Source organism: Cryptomeria japonica, chromosome 9 (assembly GCF_030272615.1).
Source record: "Cryptomeria japonica chromosome 9, Sugi_1.0, whole genome shotgun sequence".
In the NCBI taxonomy this organism is placed as follows: domain Eukaryota; kingdom Viridiplantae; phylum Streptophyta; class Pinopsida; order Cupressales; family Cupressaceae; genus Cryptomeria; species Cryptomeria japonica.
The window spans coordinates 234,925,384-234,948,328 of record NC_081413.1 but is presented as its reverse complement, the minus strand read 5'-3'; the positions used below and the strand labels follow the sequence as shown (position 1 = coordinate 234,948,328).

General features: G+C 34.6%; 1 protein-coding gene across 1 annotated transcript; it reads right to left on the bottom strand.

Moving 5' to 3' along the window:
* Positions 1-20,357: 20,357 nt before the first annotated feature.
* Positions 20,358-22,610, bottom strand: LOC131076971 (leucine-rich repeat receptor-like serine/threonine-protein kinase At1g17230). The gene has a single exon (XM_058014327.2). The coding sequence runs from the start codon at positions 22,608-22,610 to the stop codon at positions 20,358-20,360; it is 2,253 nt and encodes a 750-aa protein (XP_057870310.2).
* Positions 22,611-22,945: the final 335 nt, after the last annotated feature.

Genomic DNA, 22,945 nt, shown 5'->3' with positions numbered 1-22,945 from the left:
AGAAATAAAATGATTCCCAATGAAATAGGTGTGATAACTCCCTAAGTATAATACTTTTCAACAAAATGAAAATTTAGGAAGAATCACCAATCCAAGGGTAAAAATATTTTCATATAAAAATTCCCCTAAAAATGATTGAAAACCTCACTTTCCAATACAATAGGATACAATAGGATGTCAAAGGACAACAACACATTTATAGGAAGCAATAATGCTAGACGGAAACTATCATGAGTCCACTAGCTCCATGTATCTACAATAGCATCTTTTTTAGCACTGGAGTCTTAACCTAGTAGTGGAGTCTCAAGAATAAAGTATAGTCATTTCATTATGTTGGTGGCTTGTTTTGATTCAAACGCTTGGCTAAAGAACTAACCATAGTTTGTTTCTAGATCTCCATGCCAAAATAAAATAGTTAGGACACAAGTGCAGATAGTCACAACAAATAATATACTTAAACCAAAAGATTTAAATGAACAAAAAATTTGATTTCCAAACCATTAGCCTATGAAGAAGATAACTTTCATTAGCTAGGGAGTAAACAATGGACTCCAAAACATGACGAATGATATTGAGAATGAAGGGGAAGGGTTTGTAGCCATACTATTAATTGTAAGGTCATAAGGAGAATCCCAAAGATCACCACATTGTGGTGGTTTATATTACCCAAAACAAAATAGCAACAAAAAGGGAACTGATGCTTTAAACATACCAAATAATATGTTTTAACAAATTAATTTTATTTTCAATGCAATTACAAACACACTCTATGGTCATTCTAAAATATTTCTTGAAAGATAAATTGCATATGAAATTAAGTAGCATTCAAGACAAATGTTGGGAAAACATGCAACTAAAGCTAGATTATTCACTACTTATGTTGGGAATTTACATTCCATTGAATAAGAAGTTACATAACAATAAATTGCAAATAAAGATTTAATTATTGAAAAAATTAAAATTATTAGAACTAACTAGTTTTTAACTTCAAACAAAGATGCACAATGCCTCCCTACAGGCTATCCAGGCTAAGATAGAAAGGAAAAGGGTGAAAAAAATAAAATGCATGGAGTTTGTGGCTATGAATTATGGCCCTACGACATCTCTGATTAAAGCCACCCCTAATTCTGCGCTAGTTGCCTTTGGCTTTGGGATTGGTTCAAGCAAAAAAGTGTCTTTTTTTTATAAAGTGTTAAGTTTGTGCCAGGATTGGCAAGAAAAAGGTGCCCCCATGTTGTAGACCATCTCTTTGTGTTTGTACTAGGTGGTTGCACTTCCTTTTTTGTGGGTTTTGGTTTCACCCTGTTTTGCAGATTTTCTAGTTTAGTTGTTGGCTTTTGGGTTGGCCTATTGAATTTTGTTGTGTTTTGGTGGGTTTTATTTTTTTGTTGGTTGCGCATCCCTCGTGCACTCTTGGTGTCGCTCTGCGGTTATGTAATGGTACAGGTCTATCCCACTTTTTTTTCTCAAAACTTCAAACAAAGATTTTAAACTTGAGATTAAATGAAATAAAACTCACAAATAATCAAACAAATTTTTAAAAAATTGTTTTCACAATTGAAGTGAATGAATTTTGTAGAAATCTTATTTTCATAAAAAGCTTTAATGTTTGACATGATAAAGTGCCCATTGTTTGTGTTAAACCATTGAATGATTACTTAACCTAATTAATTTTAAAATAAAGTATCTAATTATTTTACTAATCAATATCTAATTGAAACTTATCATTTTGTATCAATATTGTGACTCATATTATAAGATGACAACACACTAACTATGTTTTTGTGAATAGTTCCAATTATTTTTTATTTTTTTTGACTTTGCATACTGCCTATTTTCAATAATGAATTTGAAATGGAAACTAATCATTCATAGTTACACTAGATCTCATAATACAAAATGTTTAATACATTTATTTGGTATTAAGATGATCTCGTATAGTGAATTCCTCGCAGTCGCATTAGTCCAGGCTAAAAATTGAATAGTTTATTTGGTATTAAAATGTTCTCATATAGCAAATTCCTTGCAGTCCAATCAGTCCACGCTAAACATTGAATAGTTTTTTTGGTATTAAGATGATCTCATATAGTGAATTCCTTGCAGTCCCATCAGTCCATGCTAAAATTTGACTAATACCTCAGCAAAGCAAAACTTGACAACTGTTGGTGGTTTCATTCCTTTCATTAAGAATTTTATTTGAATTCATGATGCTTATTTCAGCATTTCCTTAATAAAATGAAAGGATTAAGGATCACTCAGTGAAAGATTCTAATTTGGATAGCAAGTGGTATAGGGAAAAAAGAAAATCCAGCAAGTTCTAAACTGCTATGGAACTTTGAATATCTGATTTTGGAGGAACTTCTTTGAAGTACGTTTATTAGTTTATTTCAAATATGTCTGGGAGAAATTGTATAAGTATGTTTGAGGAAATTTCTCCTAAAAATGGCTTGAACTGATACATATAAGGATCCAATCACAATCTTCTTCTACAATATGCATATGGGCAAAAAAAATTCGCATTGGTTTCTTCGTCTCCGATACGCCATAAGACTTTGAATGCTTCAATGTTGAAGAATTTATTTGAAGCATATTTTATAGTGATGGCTCCCTTATAAATAGGTCACAATGATGCATCGAATCCCATCTCAATCTTTCTGTACAAACTAATTCTTAAGATTTATCTCTCCATTTGAGTAAGTAAACATGGGAAGTTTGTTGAGCATGAAAATAAGCACATTGCTGGCCATCCTTTTCCTTATGTTTATGTTGCATGTCTCTGCTAGATATTACCTGCCAAAATCCTCAAAACAACAATAACGCGTTGAAAATATGGCAGCTGTTTCATGTACCCGTGGTGGTAGTTCTCCATGTCCTTCACCACCATCACATCACAAGAAATTTGTTTCAAATGACCAGCTTACAAATATGGATAAGATGGATGTTTCAACTACAAATTGTGGTAGTTCTTCATGCCCTTCAACACCATCACATCACAAGAAATTTGTTTCAAATGACCAGCTTACAAATATGGGGAAGATGGATGTTTCAACTACGAATTGTGGTAATTCTCCGTGCCCTCCACCACCACCGCTTGACAAGAAATTTGTTTCAGAAGACCCGCTCTCTCATAATGTTGAAGACATTCACTGAAAGCCGCTTTCGGTCCTCTTCTATTCTAATACGTACACACTAGTCAGCCCACAAAAATAAAACAAGTTACTTTCTATAATCTTTTCCTCACTATTCCATTTGTTTACTACGTTGCAATAATACATGGACTAGAATACATACATCTATGCTTATCACAACAACCAACTGTTAGATGGTTAATCAATATTGCTATATATCTCCCGAGGTAAGTTACTGAGGAGCAAAAAACACCATGATGATGCCATATTATAAAAAAAATTACAATATTAAAGAGTCAAATGAAGGGTTCAAATGTTTTCTTTTTTCTTTTTGTTTTCAAAAATATAGTTTAGGATGATGTGAAGTGAAAATCATATATAGTATGTGCAAGAAGAGAAAAAAATAAGCATGCATCATGAATTTCTTTCATCATTCACATGAAAATACAAACATAATGTCAAGAACCTAAAATAAATGTGTAAATATATGATAAGTATTAAGGAAGATAAATGTCATTAAATAATATTTGTTTCAAATGACTAGCTCTCTCATACTATCCAAGGGGTTGCTTCTGAGTTTCAGCATAAGGACATTCACTAAAATTTGCTTTCGGTCCTCTTCTATTCTAATCCCTACACACTAGTCAGGCCACACAAATAAAACCAGTTTCTTTCTGCAATGGTTTCCACACACTATTCCATTCGTTCGCTATAGTACAATAATACATCTATGCTTATCACAAGCAACCACCTGTTGGATGGTTGCACTGTTTAAAGAAATCTTGTTTTCTATTTAGATGGGTGTTGGTTGACTAATATTGCTAAATATCATCTGAGCTAAGTTACTAAGGAGCAAAGAAATCATGATTAAGCATATATCATGACTGCTTAGTAAACAAAAAGGACATCTATTTCAGATGTATATTTATTCATCGTCTTATCATGTTATAGTCCATTCTCAAAACTATATAATCTAATTACTTTAATAATAAATATAACACTAACATAAATTATATTTTATTTCCATCGAAAGCTAAATGAATTATATTTATAATTCTACTATCCCTCTGGAATCCAGTTATCCTATATATGAACAGAATAATTTTACATATTTACAATTCTACTATAGCGTATCCAGTGCCTAGCCAATGCTTAAAAACCTGTCTTTCATTCCAATTATCTTACAGTGTTGTGACTTCTCAAATCACCAAATTCCTCCTCTATATCATAAAAATTTTGTTATCATAATGCCACAATGATGAGAAAAAGTCCTTGAAATATAATAAATGCATTAATCGAAGAAGGGATTTTTAGCATTGTCTTGAGACTAAGAATTTGTCCCATCACCTTGTTAACTTAAATACATTAAACGTGCGAGTTTATACATCATGATTGCTTTAGACAGGAAATCAAGGATATTACATAGTACACAGTGAAGAACATAATTAATGATAGTCATATCTCTTGTCTCTCTATGTATGAAGCTATATAGGGTCGAGCGTATTATATATCTGTCATTTGGTCAGCCCTCAAGTTTTACCTTTAAGCCCCTATCAAAATTTCATATGCAACGGACATATCAAGGATCAAATGGATCATAAAATCTAGTGAACCAAAGTATATTGATGTAAATTTTTCTTTTAATTATTCAGGAGTTCATTTCTTTACCAAAAAAATGAATCTATACTAGTATATTTTTCTTTAAGAATGAAGGATTCAGAAGTATTGGTTTTACTAAAATAACTACCTACAATTCCAATATCAATTTTTACATCAAATTTTAGAAAATATGATATGAATTTTGAAAATTTGAACTCTATGAATGAGGTAATCAAAAAACATATCATCACCCTCACTAATTATAGTGTATGAAAGAAGAGTACGAAAATAGAAACATGATGTGAAGAAGGTAAAACAAATGTGTAAATATATGATAACAATTAAGGAAGATATTCTCAGCAGTGGCACTCCCATTGAGTACTTAGACAAACCACTTTGCTAAGCCAAATTCTTCTTACATTGGGCTTCAACTTGCAGTTTGAGGAGGGCGTAAAAGGTATGGCTTGAAAGTGATTCCCTTAATATCATTAATTGTTTGATTAAATAGATTTCTCCTAGTTGGATAATCAAACATTTAATCCAGGATTTCCTCAACTTGATTGCCAAGTTGGATGAAATTTGAATTACCCATGTTTTTCGAGAAGGTGACCAACTTGCAGACTACGTTGCCAATTTGGGTGTCGTGTATGAAAAAAATAAGTGGTGTATGGAAGGGGAAACATTCCCAATGTATTTGTGTGAGCTGACATGAAGAGATGCAGCTAATCTTGTTTGCTCTCAATGAATGAATATTAATGATGTCATCATTTCACATGAGTAAAGCCACTTCTTGTGATAAGTGGAATCGACACAACATGAGGGCTTCCAGATTGTTCCTAGTCCCTTGCTTTTGTGTCTTATGGTTTGGGACTAGGTTTCAAATGGTAAACAACATAATCAACAAGGGTGATCTAAAAATGGGAGGAGATAAAAAATAGAATGGAGCCAACTTCGTGCTAGAAATGGGAACAAAACAAGGAATTGTGGACTGAGATCTTAGATGGTGACCTTATCCCTTACATTAAAAAGTTGCATGGTCAAGATCCTAGGGCAATGTAAGAATTTATAAAAGGCTGGAATAAAGGCATTCCCGATGCTTATAAAATGGAATTCAGTATCGATGAGGCCTTCATAGTGGAAATTATTGGGCTGTCGATGGATGGGAAGAAATTTATAGAGAGTGCAAGGCAATAGAGGAAGCCCTGTTTGTGTTCTTTGACAAGCAGAGTGAAAGAGACAGAGTGAGGAAGATGGCTAATGGGGGCTACAATAGAAAATATTTAATGAGCCTTTGGGATGATATAGCAAAGGTCATCATGAGGTACATTACCATAGATGGTCATTTTTCAAGTACTTTCTCCTATCATTTTACTATTCTAAATCACTTTAGACATGATAGGAAGATATCTCTGCATTTTATCTTCTTTCTTCTTTGGAGCATGGACATTCTAATCATGCTTAAAACAATGGTAACCCTATGCTACATGAGGGGATTATTCTCCTTATAATGAAATATGCTAAAATGAATGAGGTTAAGCCTTCTCCTTCCAACAAAATTGATAGCAACCCTAAACCCTCCTCTAGCCTTGATGTGCATGTGGTGGCAGACACCAAAATTGAGAATGAGATGGGCTTGGGTGAGATGGTGTGATCTTCATGTGCCTGATGATGACCTATAATATTGGCCCTTTGAGGAAGAGGGAACCCCTAGAAGGCTACTCTTGGCACTAACAGTAGAAGAAAAAGTAAATCTCACCCTAGATCTATAGCTAAGAAGTATAAAACCCCACCTTCCAAACCCTAGGAGAAGGGCCATATTAGCTCTAAAAAGAAATATATGGGGAAAGTGGTGGATACAAAAGAAAAAAGGGAAGACAAGATTAAATTTTATATACCTCTCAATGTGGACCAGATGGACCCCGAAAATAGTAAAAGTGATGTTATAGATATTGATACACTTTTGGCTAATTCCACCACTAGCTAGGAGAAGTTCTTCCATTGGATGATTAGTGATATTATTTTTATCAAACAAGGCATAAAAGAGATCATCAACACCTTCACTAAGAACCCCATGCCGGATAAAAATAATAAGCTTCTAAAAATGACCCAGAAATTGACTGAGGATGTGAAGATCATGAAAATTGAGCATGAAGCTAGAATTGTCAATTCGGAGAAGGGTATGGATGACCTAAAAGATAATCTCAAGGTTTTAGTCGACATTAGCAAAGAAGCCATGAATAATAGCGCTGAAGGCCTCAAAAATCTAAATGAGAAAATCATTGGCCATAAAGCCCAACTGCTTAGTAGCATCCTGCCATCAACTATCAAATCAAAAAGGAAAAATCTAGATATAAATCCACAAAGAGTGGAAATGTGTAAAGACATAAATTATTATACATCCAAATAAGACATAATGTACTCTTTATTCATAATTAAACTCATAAATCAGATAATAAGTCTATTTCATTCTTTTATTTAAACCAAGCTTGCTTAATCGAAATAACAATAATAGATTTATTAGAAGATAAGGAAATTTTCATAATAGTGAAATGTATAAATATTTCATTACAATATATTTATACCATTTTTAGGCTTTTTATTGCCATAAGTATAATCAAAACATAAAATGAAAGAGAGAGCATCTGTTGATCTCCAATCTGAGTCGCTTCAAATGAGTCCTTCAAATGAAGACAAGAATAAGAATCAGGGGCTTTTTCTACCCAACCTTGAAGCTTACGCTTCCCTGGAATTCTTGGTCAATCAAGAATACCCGACCCTTCATGAATTGCTTAGCAAAAGAATTTGAAAGACAAGATGGAATCTGGTTTTTGCCTAGATGATACATGCATTTTCATTTTTCTAATTCTAATAAGAAACAAGAAAGATCAATCAAGGATATGGTAGAGAGTATAAATAAAAGAACTCCATCTTTTTCAATGGTTTATTCAATTGGTTTACTCGACCGAGTATAATGCCATGCATAGCAAAAATAGATAGTTTAGAAAAGCAAACTATTCTCTCTAGGTTTCCACATTCGGCACCCATCCTGGAAGGTAACTTTCCCCATACACAAGCCTATCTAGCTTGGTTCACATAAATCAAGAATACAATTTCATAAAGAAAAAAATCTTTTGTCTAATAAAACTAACATCTTTCCTAATACTTTTGTTAATAAATAAAGCAATTTTTCATTTCCACATATCTAAAAACAATCTTTCATAGAATAACTATTTCACAATTTTGATAAGCAAACATAATTTCATATCTAAATAAGAAGACAATTCAACTAATTTTAAAATGAAGAAGGTGTAGCACAAGTATGAATCTTTTCATATAAATGAGTTATATTTGAGTACACATTCTTTAAATGATTATCTATTCTAACCTGTTAGCACTAAATACCATTCTTTAACAATATAAATGCATTTCATAGCTATTTCATCCCATGTACCACTAATGTTTTCCCTCTATGACTATTCAAAAAGAATAATAAAACAAATTTTCAATGTAAACATGGAATGTCATAAATTAAATCTCATTCTACTAACCACAACACCATTTCACTATCATTTCTAAATGCAAAATGACCAAAAATAGATAAAGATCCTACCTCCTTATGCTTCGATACAGGCTTGCGGTGAAGTCTCCTATGCCTCCTCTATGTTGGCCTACTTCTTCCTTGATTGATCATTCAAAATTCTCTATTCATTCTTCCTCTGTACCTATCTCTATTCTAAATTTATCTCTCTAATCTCTCTTGTCACACTTCTATCTTATTCTCTCCTCTATGTTGTTGTTTTTCTCTCTAGCTCTAACTTTCTATATTTTTCTATATCTTTTATGTTCCCTCTCTATCAAGCCCTTGCCTCTATATATACTATTTTTCTCCTATGTAATCTGCTATATCTATGGCTTAGTTATTGTTATGAGTTTGTCATCTTGGCTGCATTATAGACAGGTCTATTACTTTACTACTCTATATCTACTCCTTCCCAAGGTATTTCCACTCTATATGTCTCTCTTATCAACATGTTTTGGAGTGGTGGAATGCCAAGTGATGTTTCCTGAAGTGAGTCGACCTTGGATCGTGCAAGAGGTGGTTTGCTTTCTCCACTATCACCGCAGAGACTGCAGTCTTTCCTACTGCCACCGTGAGATATGGAGAAGTCTATGGTTTTCCATACTTCCATGGCACTACATGCCAACCTTCTACCTCCCCCATTAGTCGTGAGCCACTGCAGTTCGGTTGAAGTGAAGTTAAATTGCAGTTCGTGGGAAGTCGACTTATGGACTTCTACTAGTTAACCCACGAACCACCACCTTTTCTATTATAAGCATAAGCATTAATATATATGCTATTCAAAACATAAATGATAACATATTTTTAATAATTAACTCTTTGTATTTAATCATTAAATATTAAATTTTATGATATTTAATAAATTAATAATATATTATTTAAATCGACAAGACCATTTTATTCACTTTCAAATGAAAAATAACTTATAAAACAATAATCGAATTTATACATACAACTTCGTATGATCGCAATCACATCAACATAAAATTTGCATTCTCTTAAGCTAGAACTCTAATTCATATTTAATAAGAATGTTAATTCGCTAGTTTTTTTAACTCTAAATATCAATGTAAAGACTACTAATTACTCAAATCATTTTAATCAAAATAATGCATTGACGAAGTCACAAATGCACAAACAAACTTTTCTATTGTGGTGTGTGAGATTCCTCTAGTCTATCGAAGTCATAAGGTAAGACAACTCTACGTGATTCCTATTCTTGCCTTCATTTTTGTTCACATGTTCCTGCATTACTTGCACTCAATAATTCATCAGTAATGATGATCCCCAATAAAGATAATACTATCCATCTAATTCCATATTGCATGAGTAAAGTACATACATCATTATCAAAATAAATGTTCATATTCATTTCAATTTCAATTCATAATGAGAAACCTACATTATTTTTCCTAATAGCACATTATTAAAAATACAGTTTGTGACATCCTTCCCCTCTTGGAAGGGACATCATCTCGATGTCTTATTATCCATCAATAAGCAGATAGCAATTCTATCGCATAAAATGTTAACCATGCATCAAATTCCAAATATAAATAATAATAGCATACATGCTATCAAAGCTCACATCATAAAATCAAAGTCATTTTTTCAAAGATATATCATAAGATAAGTAACTATTTTTTGTAACAAAGCAAATGAGGAAAATGGTGGTCAATCATCTCAGCATCCCCCCATGTAGCACTATCCTCACAATATTGGTCTTACTGGACCTTCTACTGAGTGAAATCTCTGTTATGTAGCTTCACGCTATGCTAATCTAGGATTCAGATAGGCTCCACTAGCACCACCCCTGGATCCTATACTTGTAAAGATCACCAATCAATAATATGAGATACATCAAGATGATAAGGTTTCAACAAAGAAACATGAAACACATTATGGATTCGAGCTAGAGTAGGTGGTCAAGCTAATCTATAAGGAACTGGATTAATAACTTCTAGTACATCAAAGGGTCCCACACATCTTGGTGCCAACTTCGATTATTTTCCAAATGAGGTAGAGCTCTTATGAGGTTTGACTCTTAAGAAGACTTTCTCTCCTTTAGTAAATTGTCTGAAAGTCCTATGTCTATCAGCATAACTCTTTTGTCTGTCAGTTGCCTACTTCAATCTACTCTTGATAAACATCATTTTCTCATCCATTTCCTTAAGTAAATTAGGACCAATGATGATCCTATCTTCTAGTCTATCCCAACTGATAGATGTGTGACACTTTCCCCCATAGAGTGCTTCAAAACACGCCATCCCTAAGGATGCATAAAAAAAATTGTTATATGCAAATTCAACCAAAGGAAAATACTCCTCCCACTTGTACTGCTGATCCATGCAATACATTTGTAAAATATCTTCCACCACCTGATTAACCCTTTTTGTTTGGCCATCCGTTTGAGGATGATATGCTAAACTAAAATTTAGTCTGGTTCCCAATGTTGCATTTAATATTGTCCAAAATCTAGAAGTCATTATAGGATCCATATCTGATATTATGGTTTCTGGTACACCATGTAACCGAAAAATTTATTGCACAAATTTCTTGGCAAGATCAAATGATCCATCCTTGAGATTCCCAGGTATGAAATGTGCAACTTTAGTCAACTTATCCACCACTACTAAGATTATGTCATGCTTATTTTTTCTCATCGGTAATCCTTGGATAAAATCCATACTGATTACTTGCCACTTGTATTCTGGTATAATATGTTGAAATAAAAGTCCTGCTGGATGAACATGCTTAGCTTTCACTCACTGACATTCCAAACATTGTGCCACATACTCAATCACCTTCTTTCTGAGTTAAGGCCAAAAATACAAAGATCTTAGGTCAGCTACCATCTTTGTTACTCCAGGGTGTCCTCAAGAAGGTGTATTGTGCATCTCATGTAATATAAAATTTCTCAAATCTCCCCCTTAAGGTATGTACATCCTTCCTTGGTACATTATAATACCATTAGGTTCCAACTCATATCCATCATAGTGATGATCTGAAGAATCTTCCCCCAAGCTTGCTTAACCCTTAGGTAATGCTCATCTTTTGGAAGATTCTGCAACACTTGTTGTTTCAAGTTTGTTCTTGATGTAACCATAGTAGATAGATGTCTTCTTTTGTAGAGAGCATCGTCTACCCTATTTTCCTTCCCTTTAATATATTCAATACCAAAATCATACTCACTTAAGAATTCAAGCCACCTTCTCTGTCTTGCATTAAGGTTAGGTTGTGTAAAGATATACTTCAATCCTAAATGATTTGTTTTGAGCTCAAAAGGCTTCCCTAAAAGGTAATTCCTCCACATTTGTAATGCATGAACAATAGCTAAAAGCTCTAAGTCATGTGGGGCATAATTCAATTCATATTGTTTTATCTTCCTTGATTCAAATGCAACCACCTTTCCCTCCTACATTAGCACTGCTCATACACCTTCACCTGAGGTATTGATAATTACTACAAAATGTCCATTGGGATCTGTTATAGTCAAGACTGGTGTTGTTGTCAATTTTTGCTTCAAGAGTTGAAACAACTCTTCACACTTCTCAGTCCATTCAAATCTTTTTTCCTTCTTTTGAAGTGAAGTAATAGGTGATACTATCCTAGAAAATCCTTCCACATACTTTCTGAAATATCCTGCAAGTCCCATAAAACTTCGGACTTCAAAAACATTCTGAGGTGTTGGCCAATCCACTATTGCTTCTATCTTTGTAGGATCAACTGAAACTCCTTCAATAATTATAACATGACCTAAGTAATGCACCTTTTCTTGAAAGAAAGCACACTTAGAAAATTTCCCATAAAGCTTGCAATCTCTCAACTGCTGCAAGACTATCCTTAAGTGCTCCTTATGTTCTTCTTCATTCTTAGAATAGATCAAAATGTCATCAAGGAAGATTAGAACAAAATCATCTAGGTATTCTCTAAAATTACTGTTCATGAGGATCATGAATATTGTTGGGGCATTGGTTAAACCAAATGGTATGACTGTGAATTTATAGTGTCCATACCATGTTCAGAATGCAGTCTTAGGAATATGCTCATCCTTAATCCTTAACTGATGGTATTTTGATCGAAGATCTATCTTGGAAAATACTGTTGCACCCTTCATTTGGTCAAATAATTCATCTATCCTTGGAAAAGGATATCTATTCTTGATAGTCACGTTGTTCAACATCTTGTAATCAATACATAATCTTAAAGTGCCATCATTCTTCTTTACTAAGATCACTGGTGCACCCCACGAGGATACACTAGGCCTAATAAAACCTTTCATAAGCAATTCTTGTAATTGAGCCTTAAGATCATACAATTCTATTGTTGTCATTCTATATGGAGCCTTAGACTATGGCTCTATTCCCGGTAAGAGTTCTATAGAAAAATCAAACTCTCTCTTTGGTGGCAACTTAGTAAGGTCTTCTCGAAAAACATCCAGGAATTCTCTAAGTAAAGGATAATCTTTAGGGCTTTTCTCAACATTATCCAAATCACTTATCATGACAAAAATTATGGAACATCCTTTCCTATGGGCTTTCTTGAGTTGCATTATTGAAATGTGTCTCAATTCAAGAGGCTTTTGAGACCCAAAAATTTCAACTAAATTCCAAAAATCATCTATCCAACTAATGACCTTATCCTCACATTTTACTATAGCTTTGTGCTCATTTAGCCAGTTGATACCTAAGATCACATCATACGATCTTAATGGTGCCACATAAAGGTTAACTTGATTTTGGAAACTGGAAAGCTCTAGTTCACTGCAAAATAGACAAGAATCAACCCTCTGTTCTACTTGATTCCTATAGTGGACCATCCATGCATTTGAAATATAACTAGGTCTAACAGATAATCTAGAAACTACTTTAGGATCAATAAAACATTCAGTAGTTCTTGTATCTATTAGAATATAAACCAATTTCCCAAAATGCTTACTTGTCATCTAAATAGGTGAAGCTTGAAAATCAACCTGACGGTTGTCAACCACTGTGTGAATCCGATGTTGTGAAACTCCTTGCTGACTTTCTCCTCTTTGTGTTGGGGTATGATGCAGATAATTGGAGGCATAATGATTCCATCCACAATTTTAACACTCGTCCTTAGGTCCTAAATGAGCACCTGACCTATTTCTGTCCATGTTCTGTCGGGCATTGTGGTTGGTATAATTGGTTTTTCTATTTACCCTCTTTTTACCATCTTGATTCACTCATCCTTTTTCTTGAGTGTTGGGTCCTCTCTTCAGATTCCTTATTTGTTGGTTGTTGTTTTTGCTCTTCTTGAAATTCCTATTTCCAAAACTTGGTCTAGTATTCACATTTTTATGAAGATTCGCCAACTGATGCAACTTCTGCTCTTGCTTGGTTACTTTCTCAAATACTTCCTACATAGTCAGTGGATTATGTATATCCATTTCTGCTCCAATATGAGTTCTTAAATCCAAGATGAATTTTTGGATGTGAAATCGTTCATCCATCTGATACTATGGAACATACTTAAGAAGGTTGGTAAACTTCTCCTAGTATTGGGTCACTATCATGCCAACTTGTGTTAGGTTCTGAAATTTAGTCATATTCTAATCGAAGAATAACTGAGGAAGCCACCTCTTCCTAAAGGATTGCAAAAATAGCTCCCAAGTAACATCTCCAGGTTGCAACTTTCTTTCAGACTTTTTCATTATCCCACCAAGTAGCAGCTTCTCTAGTAAGCTGGTAAGAAGCCCATACTGCATTGGTTTCATTGGACATGTTGCGGAGACCAAAGTACTTTTCCATCTCTATCACCCACGCCTTTGCACCATCGCCAAAATTCTTCCATCTAACTTTGGTGGGGCTATTATTTTCAGGTCCCTAGACATTTCTCCTTCAATCCTTGCTCGGTTATCTAGTTGTTCCTCAACCCTAGAATCTTTGTTTTAGACTTCACCGACCTTTCGAACCTCTTGTTTGAGTCCATTCACTCTTGCAACCTATTGGTTGAGTAGATCAAGGATTTGATCAAGTCTTTCATTTACATTACTAGACCCAGCCCTTGTGGTTCTTGAACCCATTGTAATTGGAAAATTCCTACATCAGCGAATACTAATATTTCTTAGTGAAAAAGAAAGAAATATTTGCAAGGGTTACGATATCCAAAGCTTCTACTTAATCAAACTTCCTATAAATCTACCGTTACAATATAGCCATAGAGACTAATACCCATATTTATTACAAGGAAAAAGCCAATATAATACTAATATAGGACATAGTTAGATAATTTGCACATCTATAGAATCCAAGTTTTATGATATCTGACATGGTTAAATAAACTAAGGTCTTTAGTACATATATTTTTCTATCATAGAAATCATACAAAAAGGTATTCAACTCAAATTTATTATAAAATAGTATCTTTATTTATTGATAGATATTAGTGACATTACAAAAATACATCACTCTTTAGGTGGAGTCAAGGGAGTATATCCTTCAGACTTACTGGAACTCGGTGGGGTATATCCTTTTGACTCATTAGCACTAAGTGGGGTATATCCCTCTGACTCGTCAAAGCTAATCACAACTACCCTAATGGGAGAATTTTCTAACTTAGGCTCCTCCTCCTCTATAGGAACAGTTTTATCCTCAAGGGACTCATTAGGGACTACTCCTATCTCAACAATTTCTTTTTCTTTTGGTTCAACAAAAACTTGTTTCTCTATGGAAGGAACATCTTCTTCCTCACTTATCCATCTTCCACTTGGATGATTAACAACAATAGGTTTGATAGGAGATATAGGATCCTTCTTGACCCTTAGGTATTGAGAATACCCAGCTACAGATTTGCGAGTTGTTTGTTTTGTTCGCACCATCTCTGTAAGTTTCAACAAAAAGTTATTATTCTCAATGTTCAACTTGCGAAATGACTCATAGGTCCTAGTGTTATACAACCTAGGCTCTGATACCAAATGTAAAAACGTAAATTATTCTAGATCCAAATAAGACATAATATACTCTTTATTCATAAATAAACTCATAAATTAGATAATAAGTCTATTTCATTCTTTTATTTAAACCAAGCTTGCTAAATCGAAATAACAATAATAGATTTCTAGTGTATTTTTTTCTGGATTCGATTGTGTGTATATTTTTTCATCGAATCCAGAAAAAAATACACTAGAAATGCAAAATGGATTGTGGAAATCTCATAGCTTTAATAATAGATTTATTATAAGATAAGGAAATTTTTATAACAGCGAAATGTATAAATATCTCATTACAATATTTTTATACCATTTTTAGCCTTTTATTGCCATAAGTATAATCAAAACATAAAATGAAAGAGAGAGCATCCGTTGATCTCCAATCTGAGTCACTTCAAATAAGTTCTTCAAATGAAGACGAGAACAAGAATCAGGTATTTTTTCTGCCCAACCTTGAAGCTTACGCTTCCCTGGAATTCTTGGTCAATCAAGAATACCCAACCCTGCATGAATTCCTTAGCAAAAGAATTCGAAAGACAAGATAGAATCTAGTGCGTGTCTAGGTGATACATGCATTTTCATTTTTCTAATTCTAATAAGAAACAAGCAATATCAATCAAGGATATGGTAGAGACTATAAATAAAAGAACTTGGTTTACTCGGCCGAGTATAATGACATTCATAGCAAAAATAGATAGTTTGGAAAAGCAAACTATTCTCTCTAGGTTTCCATATTTGGCACTCATCCCAGAAGGTAACTTTCCCCATACACAAGCCTATCTAGCTTGGTTCACATAAATCAAGAATATAATTTCATAAAGAAAACAATATTTTGTCTAATAAAACTAACATCTTTCCTAATACTTTTGTTCATAAATAAAGCACTTTTTCATTCCCACACATCTGAAAACAATCTTTCGTAGAATAACTATTTCGCAATTTTGATAAGAAAACAGAATTTCATTTCTAAATAAAAAGATAATTCAACTAAGTTTAAAATAAAGGTGTAGCGCAAGTATGAATCTTTTCATATAAATGAGTTATATTTGAGTACACATTCTTTAAATGATTATCTATTCTATCCCATTAGCACTAAATACAATTCTTTAACAATATAAATGCATTTCATAGCTATTTCATCCCATGTACCATCTAATGTTTTCCCTCTATGACTATTCAAAAGAATAATGAAACAAATTCAATGTAAACATGGAATGTCGTAAATCAAATCTCATTCTACTAACCATAGCACCATTTCACTATCATTTCTAAATGCAAAATGACCCAAAATAGATGAAGATCCTACCTCCTTATGCTTCGATACTAGCTTGCAGTGAAGTCTCACGTGCCTCCTCTATGTCGACCTACTTCTTCCTTGATTGATGGTTCAAAATTATCTATTGATTCTTCCTCTATTCCTATCTCTATTCTAAATTTATCTGTCTAATCTCTCTTGTCACACTTCTAGCTTATTCTCTCCTCTATCTTGCCATTTTTCTCTCTAGATCTAACTTGCTATCTTTTTCTATATCTTTTTTGTACCCTCTCTATCGAGCCCTTGCCTCTATATATACTATTTTTCTCCTACGTAATTTTCTATATCTATGGCTTAGTTATTGTTATGAGTTTGTCATCTTGGCTGCATTATAGACAGGTCTATTACTTTACTACTCCACATCTACTCCTTCCCAAGGTATTTCCAGTATATATGTCTCTCTTATCGACACGTTTTGTAGTGGTGGAATGCCAAGTGATATTTCCTGAAGTGAGTCGACCTTGGATCGTGGAAGAGATGGTTTGCTTTCTCCACTATCACTGTAGAGATTACAGTCTTTCCTACTACCACCATGAGATATGGAGAAGTTTGTGGTTTGGCATATTGCCATTGCACTATGTGCGAAGTTTCTTCCTCCCACATCAGTTGCGAGCCGCTGTAGTTCGGTTGAAGTGAAGTTAAACTACAGTTCATGGGAAGTTGACTTGTCGACTTCTACCAGTAGACCCACCAACCACCACCTTTCCAATTTTAAGCATAAGCATTAATATATATGCTATTCAAAACATAAATGATAACATATTTTTAATAGTTAACACTTTGCATTTAATCATTAAATATTAAATAGAATTAAATTCTAACTTAATCTTTTATGATACTTAATAAATTAATAATATATTACTTAAATCGACAAGACCATTTTATTCACTTTCAAATAAAAAATAACTTATAAAACAGTAATCAAATTTATACATACAACTTCGTATGATCACAATCATGTCAACATAAAATTTGCATTCTCTTAAGCTAGAACTCTAATTCATATTTAATAGGAAAGTCGCTATTTTTTTTTTAAACTCTAAATATCAATGTAATGACTACTAATTACTCAAATCATTTTAATCAAAATAATCCATTGACGAGGTCACAAATGCACAAACAAACTTTTCTGTTGTGGTCTGTGAGATTCCTCTAGTCTATCAAAGTCATAAGCTAAGACAACTCTACCTGAGTCCTGTTCTCGCCTTCATTTTTGTTCCCATGTTCTTGCATTACTTGCAGTCAATAATTCATCAGTAAGGATGATCCCCAATAAAGATAATACTAGCCATCTAATTGCATATTGCATGAGTAAAGTACATACATCATTTCTTATCATTTGCATACAAACTGCATTATCATTAAAGTAAACGTTTATATTCATTTCAATTTCAATTCATATTGAAAAGCCTAGATTATTTTTCCTAATAACACATTATTAAAAATATGGTTTGTGAGAAAATGAAGGTTCCTATTGGACCGTCAACCAGAACAAGGAGTAGGAACCAAGAGAGAAGCACCACAAGGGGCATCATGTAGGAGCTCGAAGAAATTAACAAGAAGATTATTGAGAGAAAAATTGAGCTTATGGAAGCTCTTGGTTAGATTTTTGATAAGATTACCTAGGTTTTACTATTATTATTTAGTTGGGCTTTGTGGGGTGTTTCCCCTGTTTTTGTGCTTGTTGGGTTGTTGGCACTAGGTTGGTTTGCTAGATTTTTTTTATTATTTTATTTTTGGATTTGGGTTTCGGGTCCCTGTAAAACCTGTTTTATCTTAATCAAAATCAATTAAGGAAGATATATGCCATTTAATAATATCCCATCATCATCTCTATCTCTCTCTCACTCATATGCACACACACCTTGTTTTTACCTCCACTTCTCTATCTCTCTATCTTTCCCACTCTCTATATCTATTTCCCCTTCTCTCTTTATACCTCTTTCTTTATTACTTGTCTCTACCACCTTATCTCTCTCTCTCTCTCTCTCTCTCTCTCTCTCTCTCTCTCTCTCTCTCTCTCTCTCTCTCTCTCTCTCTCTCTCTCTCTCTCTCTTTATAACTATATATATTTCCTCTCTATCTATCCATACTCGTTCTTTCATATCCATGTCTATCTATATCTTGTTATATCTCCATATCTCCACCTCTCTTTTCTATCTCTATTTATCCCTTTCTCCTTCATTTATCCCTCTCTCCTTACCAAACTCATCTCCTTCTCCATCACTATTTCTATCTATATCTTTATGTCTATCTATATCTCCTTACCCCTCTCTCTCTCTCTCTCATTCTTCCCCATCTATCTCTCCCACTTTCTACGCCTATCTCTCCCTATTGCAAGCATAACATGAACTTGTTGGTAGTGGAGATAAATAATATTCTTGATTTCGAGGTTATGTTTTTCTCATGTTTGGATCTCTATAAGCATATGCATAATTTATTTGAAGCTATCACTACTCCATTAAGACCTTTATTGGAAAAACAACATCATTACTAAATGGCCTACCAATTGAGCTCATATATTGAACAAATATATGCAAAAAGATAAACCAACATTTTCCATAATTGGCCTTCTGCACTTCTTCAATGCAGTTATTGCACAACAATTTAGATATCTATAAATTTTAAAAATATATGTAAAATAAAATAATTATCAATTAAAAGTGTAAAATTTATTTTTTATTATATTATGTAATAAATTAAATAAATATTAACTAATAAGAAATTTAAATTTTGGTAGTGTTTTAATGGGCAATCAAAGCATCTTTGGGTCTAGTTGTATTATGAAAGACCATGAAGAGCATGTAAGAGAACATAAATTGTGTACCTTTTAATGGGTCTTAGATAGGAAATAAATAACAAAGTAGAAGCCATGACACTCCTTTCAGCACTACAAAATTGTTTACACCGAAACATAAAGAAGGCGCAAATAGAAGGTGACTCTCATATTACTATAAATGTAATAAGGAAAAAGGGATTGTGAATTAGAAAAACAACAAAATTAAAAAGAATTTTGATCCTAACTCAATAAACTAAAGGCTTTTGCAATCAAACATGATTATAGAGAAGAGAATTATTATGCACACACTAGCAACTTTAGTATCAATCACAACATATGCTTTTTATCTAGAGATAACTTGCATTTCTTTCACCAAGAATCCATATGATCCTAGATGGATGTTGTAATCCCCCTCTTTATTTCATGGTGATTCATAATCACTAAGAAAGCTAACAAATCTCTACAATGGCACAAAATGATTATATTGCAAGAGAATTTCTTATCTTAATCCTTTTAAGGACATGGGGCTGAAGATTATAAATTTGTGGTGTCAACTGAATCACTTCTATATAGTTCATTTTCAATAAAAGACTTCATTGTAATATGATTAAATCGATTTTATTTTGTAGTCAATATAAATTATGATTAGCAATGCATATTATTTAAACAATCAATATCTATATGTATGACAGAAACTTGCAAATATGAAAATTATCTATTAATCATTTCACTATTTGTCAATTTGATTCACTAAAAAGATGAAACACAACATTTTATTATATGAAAAAAAAAAGCGTACAACTGCCACTGATAAGATTAAATAGAAAATTGACTCTTACGATGGTGCAAATGCTCCATATTCTACATTGCAAGCCTACTAAACACGCGTGTCCTACTTTCTCTACAAACATTTTTCTTTACTCAGACAAAACCCAAGGCTGTTGCTGGCTTGAGCTGGCAATCTAACAAAGATTAGAATTGGAAAGGAGCAACACAATTTTCTAGCTCGGTCGATCTGAAAAGCAAATCATTTCGTTCTCGCTCTCAGAGTGGCTACTTGAAATCCTCTCCTTTCGACTGTCCCCGCCGATTGTCCCTGATCCCGTCGTCTTCCACGATGACGTGTCACTTGGCTTCTTGCGAAACGAGCGACGCAGACAAATGTATCCCAAAGCCACGGCTACTACAAGCAAAGCTGGCAACAGAATCATACCCAAAGTTTGAGGTGACAACTTATGTGGAGAGGAACACGATGGTAGCATCAAATTCCGACCTCCGCATAGCCTCGGGTTGCCCACAAAGCTCTCCTTGTAAACAGGATTGTCTAAAGACTCAGGAATGCGTCCAGATAAGTGATTGTTGGAAACATTGAAAGCATTCAGTCTCAATAATCCCAATTCGGGAGGAACCCCTCTAGAAATGAAATTGTTTGACAAATCTAGACTATTCAGGTCGCTCAAAATCAATGCAGGAATTTCGCCTGTAAGTCGATTGTGACCCAAATTGAGCTGATTGAGCTTCTTTAGCGACATTATTTCTTTGGGAATTTCATCTGACAGAAAATTATGGTCGAGCTTTAGAATATTAAGCAATATTAAGCTCCCGAGCTCGCGGGGAATGGGCCCTGACAACCGGTTGTTGCTGGCTTCAAATACTTCAAGATTTTTCAGCTGTCCAACTTGTGCAGGGATTCTTCCTTCGAACCGGTTGTTGCTTATTCTGAATCGACTCAGATCCTTCGCTTGGCCAATTGCAGGTGAAATCATGCCTTCAAACTTATTGTCGTTTAAAAACAATCCGTGGAGATTGACAGCACCCCATAGCCCTGGAGAAATCTCGCCGCTCAGCTGGTTGTTGTCGACGTACAGATACCGTAGAGATTTGCAGTCTTCAAAGGAAGGAGGGAGAGAACCGCTGAAATTGTTTGAAGTGATTTCGAAGCCATACAGCACTCCTCCCATGCACAGATTCTTTGGTAGAGGGCCCTCCAATCCACTACTCGTCAGATCCACTTCAATAAGGTCTGAGTACGTACCCAAATTCTGGGGCAACCAGCCATTGAACTTGTTGTCGTAGAGCATCAAGTTACTCAAGTAACGTAGCTTCCCGAGCTGAGCAGGTATCGTCCCCGTAAGTCGGTTCGAACACAGTTGAAGAAGATTCAGATTTGTGAGATTGGCAATTTCTTGAGGAATTGTGCCATGAAGCTGATTGGCACAAAAATCTAACCCGGACAAGCTCTTCAGTTGGTCAATGTTCGCCGGAATTCGTCCAGACAAGTTGTTCTCATAGAGATAGAGTATTCTCAAATTTGAGAGAGCCATTAAACTGGTAGGAATTTCGCCCCAGAGATGATTCTGCGACACGTCCAACTCCTCCAGCTGCGTTAAATTGCCCAGCGAAGCCGGAATATCACCCCAGAGATTATTCTGCCACAAACACAACGACTTCAGCTGGGTTGAATTGGCCAGGAAAATCGGGATAACACCCGAGAGATGATTCTGCGAAATGTCCAAGTCCTCCAGCTGTGTTAATTTGCCCAGGAATGACGGGATTCCGCCTTCAAGGCTGCAGTTATATAGCCATAACTGCTGCAGCTGCTTTAAATTGCCAAACTCTCTCGGTATCATGTCAGGGCGCAGAGGATTACTGCCAATCGTGAAATTCTTCAGAGACTCCAAATTCCCGACAAATTTAGGGAATGTCCCACTCAGACTATTTTCGTGGAACAAGAGAGCTTCCATCCTTGGCAGCATTCCGAAGGCTGGAGGAATGGAACCACTGAAACTATTATACGATAAATTTAAGACTCTTAATTCACTCAACTCGGAGATGTGACTGGGCAGCATTCCAGCAAACTGGTTGCTCGACAAATCGAGCTTTTGCAAACGCTTGCAGTGAAGGAAGGCATGCGGGAAGGGACCGCAAAAAGCATTGGCTTGGAGAGTCAGCACTGTGAGATTGGGAAGAGCACATATAGCAGAAGTCAAGTTGCCAGAAATGGACTCACCGGTGATATCAACACTGGTAACCGTGTTGAATGCATCACAAGAGATTCCTTTCCAAGTGCATGGATTTTGGTGAGACTCGTTCCAGTTGCTCAAAGCATTACTGCTGTCCCTCCAATCTACCTTTCTGATTTCAAGCAAAACTACACCGTCATGGGAGAGGGACGAGCAGTGGAGAATCAAAAGCAAATAGTTGAAAACGAATGAAAAGAAAGCGGGAGCTGGGCGGAGCATGATTACTGCCATATGTTTCGCAAAATTAAATTACAATATGTAAAACACTCGCTTTTTGAAACCACAAAATTACAATCTTAGGGAGGCTCTTCCAGATTTAAAGGATTGTCGATAAGTCATCGTTCTTTTTCACGTAAGCGATAATGGCCACTTGCTGGAAACCACAAGATGTTGGGTTTTACGGACCACAAAAATTCCAAATTTTTCCAAAGGAATATTTGAAGGCAGTTTCGTCGTGTGCGCTCGATGTTACATGAAATTGACAGATGAGGACAGTGCGAGGACGTGAATGACCCGCAATGCATTCAATCATCTTGACTTGAAATAGTCCAGGTCTTTCCTTACGC